Source organism: Penaeus vannamei, chromosome 11, assembly GCF_042767895.1.
Source record: "Penaeus vannamei isolate JL-2024 chromosome 11, ASM4276789v1, whole genome shotgun sequence".
Taxonomy (NCBI): Eukaryota; Metazoa; Arthropoda; class Malacostraca; order Decapoda; family Penaeidae; genus Penaeus; species Penaeus vannamei.
Window position 1 is genome coordinate 9,083,976 of NC_091559.1, and position 5,000 is coordinate 9,088,975.

General features: G+C 35.0%; 1 protein-coding gene across 1 annotated transcript; it reads right to left on the bottom strand.

Annotated features, from left to right (window-relative positions):
* Window positions 1–25: 25 nt before the first annotated feature.
* Window positions 26–3,800, bottom strand: LOC138863228 (uncharacterized). Its single transcript, XM_070127404.1, has 4 exons — window positions 3,487–3,800; window positions 1,374–3,393; window positions 1,045–1,268; window positions 26–89 (listed from the first exon to the last, which is right to left on the bottom strand). The coding sequence occupies exons 1-4, from the start codon at window positions 3,798–3,800 to the stop codon at window positions 26–28; spliced, it is 2,622 nt and encodes an 873-aa protein (XP_069983505.1).
* Window positions 3,801–5,000: the final 1,200 nt, after the last annotated feature.

The following is a 5,000-nucleotide window of genomic DNA, read 5'->3' on the forward strand; positions in this document are numbered from 1 at the left end:
TTGTAATTCTTGTACTTTTATTATCTTAGTTATCGTTATCATTATCTTCATAGCTACTGTCATACAACTTTCCTCTGGTTTTACTCAGTCTAGGGATATCCAGAGGAGTATGAACTAAAGCATCACTGGCATTTCCAAGGTTAATTAACTTATCTTACATCATTTTTAAGAAATGACTCTTATTTCAGCAAAGATAATTAAACACTAGAAAAATGTTAACAATTATAGATTTAATGTTATACCATTAAATATAACATAGAACTCCTTACACAAATCCTGCTTATATAATGATATGAAACAAAAATATAAATAAAATTAATAAAGCAGTAATGGATATCACAACAATGTTGTTAGTCTTTGACAGGACACGTGATCATGTTTAAATCACATTTCATTGAATAAATGTCAAAACAATATCCACACATATATTATGAAAATATCACTGAGACTTTCAACTTTTCTGCTGGAGTCCTGGTTATGCTTGTCAAATGAAACTAGGGTAAATTCACGCAATACAAAATAAGATACAAATCTTACATCAAACCCACTAACAACCTGCAAACATTCAAATCAAAACCAACTAAACTTTGTTTACGCCAATGTGGTAATTACTAATACCTTTCAAATTAAGTAATTTTACTTTATCCCAAATAATTATGAAACCATTCAAATTTACACAAATAAGTTCCAATAGACTATATATGCATTTATGAATGCAAAAGAACGAAAACGTATTCAACGTGACCAAAGAAAACGGTTAATTCACCTTAGACTTAACTATATCACATTTTTTATGAATTTCCTTATCCTTTTACATAATAACTATATGACACTCCCCTCCTTAAAATAAAAACACTTTGTGTTTTTATCACAAGAGTAATTAGAAAATATCAAAACTCATTTTACAATCACACTGAGCGACTTAATGCATCGGCTATCAGATTATCTTTTCCTTTAATGTGTTTTATTTCAATGTCGTACTTTCGCAAATTTAGACACCACCTCATTAATCGCATGTTTCGATTTTTCATGCTATTCACAAACTTGAGTGGATTATGATCTGTAAACACTGTCAGTTTTCTACCATTATCAACATAAACACTGAACTTTTCCAAGGCAATAATTAGTGACAATGCTTCCTTTTCTATGGTTGCATATGATTTCTGGTGGGGCTTGAACTTCGTGGAGGAATAACATACGGGATGTAGTACACCATCTCCATCCTCTTGGAGCAAGACTGCCCCTACAGCAATGTCACTTGCATCAACCTGAAGTACAAATGGTTGATTAAAGTTTGAGCTTTTCAAAACTGGATTTGAGCTCAGTAGGTCTTTAAGCTTATCAAAAGATACTTGACAATCATAAGTCTATACACATTTTTTCTTTGGACTAATTAAATCAGTTAATGGCTTTGCAACATCAGCATAATTTGGGCAATACTGTCTATAATAACCTGTCATACCAAGAAAAGTTTGAACTGCTTTTCTGTTATTGGGAATGGGTAAACACTGGATGGCATCAATCTTTGCACTAACTGGAAACACACAACCACTACCAACTTCATGGCCGAGTACTTTTAGTTTAGCATGACCAAATTCTGATTTCAACAAGTTCACAGTCAACTTAGCTTGTCTTAAACGTTGGAACACTCGGTTCAGCACTCCAATATGATCTCTCCAGGAGTCCGTAAATATGATCAGGTCGTCCAGGTATGCAACAACTCTCTCCAACCCTGATAAAATGTTGGTGATTAATCTCTGAAAAGTAGCAGGTGTTCCTTTCATACCAAAGGGCATAGTTTTATACTGATATAAACCTGTAGGAGTTATCAAAGCTGAGATTCTCTTTGCATTATCAGTAAGTGGAACCTGATAACCTTTTAAAAGATCAATACGCGAAATCAATTTTGAAGAGCCAACTTTATCAATTATGTCATCGATTCTAGGAAGTGGGAAACAATCTGAAACTGTAAGGGTATTAACTTTTCTATAATCAGTACACAATCTCCAACTACCATCTGATTTAGGCACTAAAAGGCAAGGAGATGCCCATTCACTAGTACCTGGTTCAATCATATCATTGTCCAGCGAAAATGTAATTTCTTTACTCAAAATCTCAAACTTAACTGGAGACATCCTATAAGGTGGTTGTTTCACTGGAGTAGCTCCGGGCAGCAGCTTTACATCATGCTCCACTAATGACGTGTAGCTAGGAACATCACTGAACAATGTCGGGAATGCTTCTAAAAGTGATATTACATCCTGAGCTTGATCTGAGGATAAATGGGTTAGCTTTGCACAAATATTATTTCTTACATCACTGTTCCTGAGTTTCACCTCCACCGTTTTATGTTCAAAGTCAGAATCATACTGTTTACAATCATGATTACTACTTGATTTAGCCTTTTTACAAGTACTCATGACAGTTTTCATTTTCTCAGTTCTATCAATATACTCCTTCAGTCTGTTAATATGTACTACCTTTTTATCTCCTTTTTCCCCTGTTTTTGCAATGACATAATTAACATCACTTATCCTGTCTATGATCTTGTAAGGACCTTCAAACTTAGCACTTAATGGGTATTTCCTGGTAGGGTTAAACAGCAATACTTCATCACCAGCACTGAATTTTCTATTTATCGCCCTTTTATCAAAATTATCTTTCATCTTACTTTGTGCCTTTTCCATATTTGAAATTGCAAATTCTCTCACTTTATGAATTCTTTCAATCATATTTTCCACATATAAACTTAAATTGTCCGTCTCGTATTCATTTACCAAACTTTTAAAAAGAATCTCTAAAGGTCCTCTAATCTGATAGCCAAATAAAAGCTCACTTGGGGAATAACCTAAACTTTCATTTTTAGCAGTTCGCACTGCGTATAACATAAACGGGACACTTTCATCCCACTCTTTGTCAACCTCATTACAAAATTTTGTCAAAGTGCATTTAAGGGTTTGATGTAACCTCTCTAATGCTCCTTGACTCTCTGGGTGGTAAGCAGTAGAGTTACATTGTGTAACATTTAATATTTTCATAACATCCTTAAACATTTTACTGGTGAAATTAGAACCTCTGTCACTCTGTATGACCTTAGGAATACCAAAAGCTGTGAAAAACATAATCAATGCAGGCATAACAGTTTTGGTGGTTATGTTGTGTAAAGGTATAGCTTCAGGATACCTTGTACTTGAGCACATTATTGTCAATAAGAACTTGTTCCCTTTTTTGGTTTTAGGTAGGGGTCCCACACAATCACTTATTACTTTAGAAAATGGATCATTAGTTATAGGAATGGGATTCAATGGGGCTGATGGAATTTTCCGATTTGGTTTACCAACAAGCTGACACAGTTTACATGAGCCACAAAATTCCTTAACATCTTTGTTAATACTAGGCCAGAAAAAGCATTTCAAAATCTTCTAAGTTTTCTTTACTCCTAAATGACCTCCAATAAAATCATGGGCCAAGCTCATTACTTTGTACCTAAAACAACTTGGTATTACAATCTGGTGCAAATCAAACCACTCGCAACAAGGATCATCTGCATTACGAAATTTACGCATTACCATCCCATTCTTTACATAATACATTTTCCTTTCTTTTTCTAGGTCTTGTGTACTCCCTGCTTTATTAAATAATGTTCTCAAAGATGGGTCAGACTTTTGTGCTTCTACTAGTCTTTCTCGTGTTATGGGTACAGTCTTAAAATTCAAAACATCACTCTTATCTTTTAAATTATCACAATTATGCTCACTCGTCTCCGCTAACTTAAAGTCACATAATTCACTTGGAGACATTGACTCATCAAAAAGACAACTAATATTCATACTTCCCTCACTCTCCAAGTTTTCATTTAAAGTCTGTGGATGAATCACCACATTAGTCTTACTCCTGGTCAGCACATGATGGGAATAAACCTGGATTCTCCATCATCTCCTCCTGTACAGGATCAAAACTCAAGGGTTTATCTGAAACAATGACATTTGGTACCACAATTCTACCAGCAATATCATTACCCAAAGGTAAATGTATGCCTGGAACTGGTAGAGTATCTGCCACAGCTACTTCAACAGGGCACGTCAAACATTCTGACTGCAAAAACAGCTTGCAAAGGGGGACTAACTATACCACCAACTCCTCTCATCAAAACATGCTTATCCGTCAAAACATTCTCTAAAAACGGTAAAGCACACTTCAACACAATACTTTGTGAAGAAGCTGTATCCCGCAGGATAGTAACTGGAACTGGTTCACCACCCTCCACAGCAGATATCAACCCTGTAAACTTATAAGGATCAAAACTCTTATCAACTATGACATCAGAATTTACCTTACTAATATTCTGTAAATTCTCTGGAACAGAACATACATTAGCAACAGATTTTTCCCTTTCTTTTTTCAACTTAAGTTTATGACAATTAGCAACAATGTGACCAGCTTCTTTACAATAGTAGCAACCTTTAAATCTAACTGTATTATTACCATAAGATTTAAAATCTTTCACATCATAATTGTTTTGCACAGTTTTACTTTCATCTCTAAACTTACCACCCTGGTCAGAGGATGATGGCTGGGTCGACCTTGTATAACTTTGAAACTTTTTATTCACAAGACTAAAATTTTCAGCTAGTTGTGCTGCTTTATCAACTGAATTTACCTCTCGCTCTAAAAGATAACGCTTTACTTCTTGAGGAATACCTCTAAAGAACTGCTCCAGCAAAATAGTTTCACTCAACTGTTCATAATCTGTTACACTACTTGCAGTTAACCATCTCTCAAATTAGGCGATGCTCTTTTGACCTTGGTTTAGTGGCGGTCGTTTTGGCAGTAGCCTGGATTATTGAAAAGAAATCAAGATTTCCCTGATTATTTGTAATGAACGGTTCTCACCGTATTGTACACAGGTACGCGATTGTTCAAAGTATGCATGTAAGCAGCAGTGAATAGCAGAAATACCGGAAAAGTGCTTTAAAGATATGAAATATTACTTGAACCAG

Bases quoted from the DNA above. Each gene is read 5' to 3' on its own strand.
- LOC138863228 (XM_070127404.1), bottom strand. From the start codon at position 3,800: ATGTCTCCAAGTGAATTATGTGACTTTAAGTTAGCGGAGACGAGTGAG. The intron at 1,269-1,373 runs GTATAGACTTAT...TTTGTACTTCAG, and splicing joins TTAGTCCAAAGAAAAAATGT to GTTGATGCAAGTGACATTGC. The intron at 90-1,044 runs GTTTGTGAATAG...GGATATCCCTAG, and splicing joins ACAGATCATAATCCACTCAA to ACTGAGTAAAACCAGAGGAA.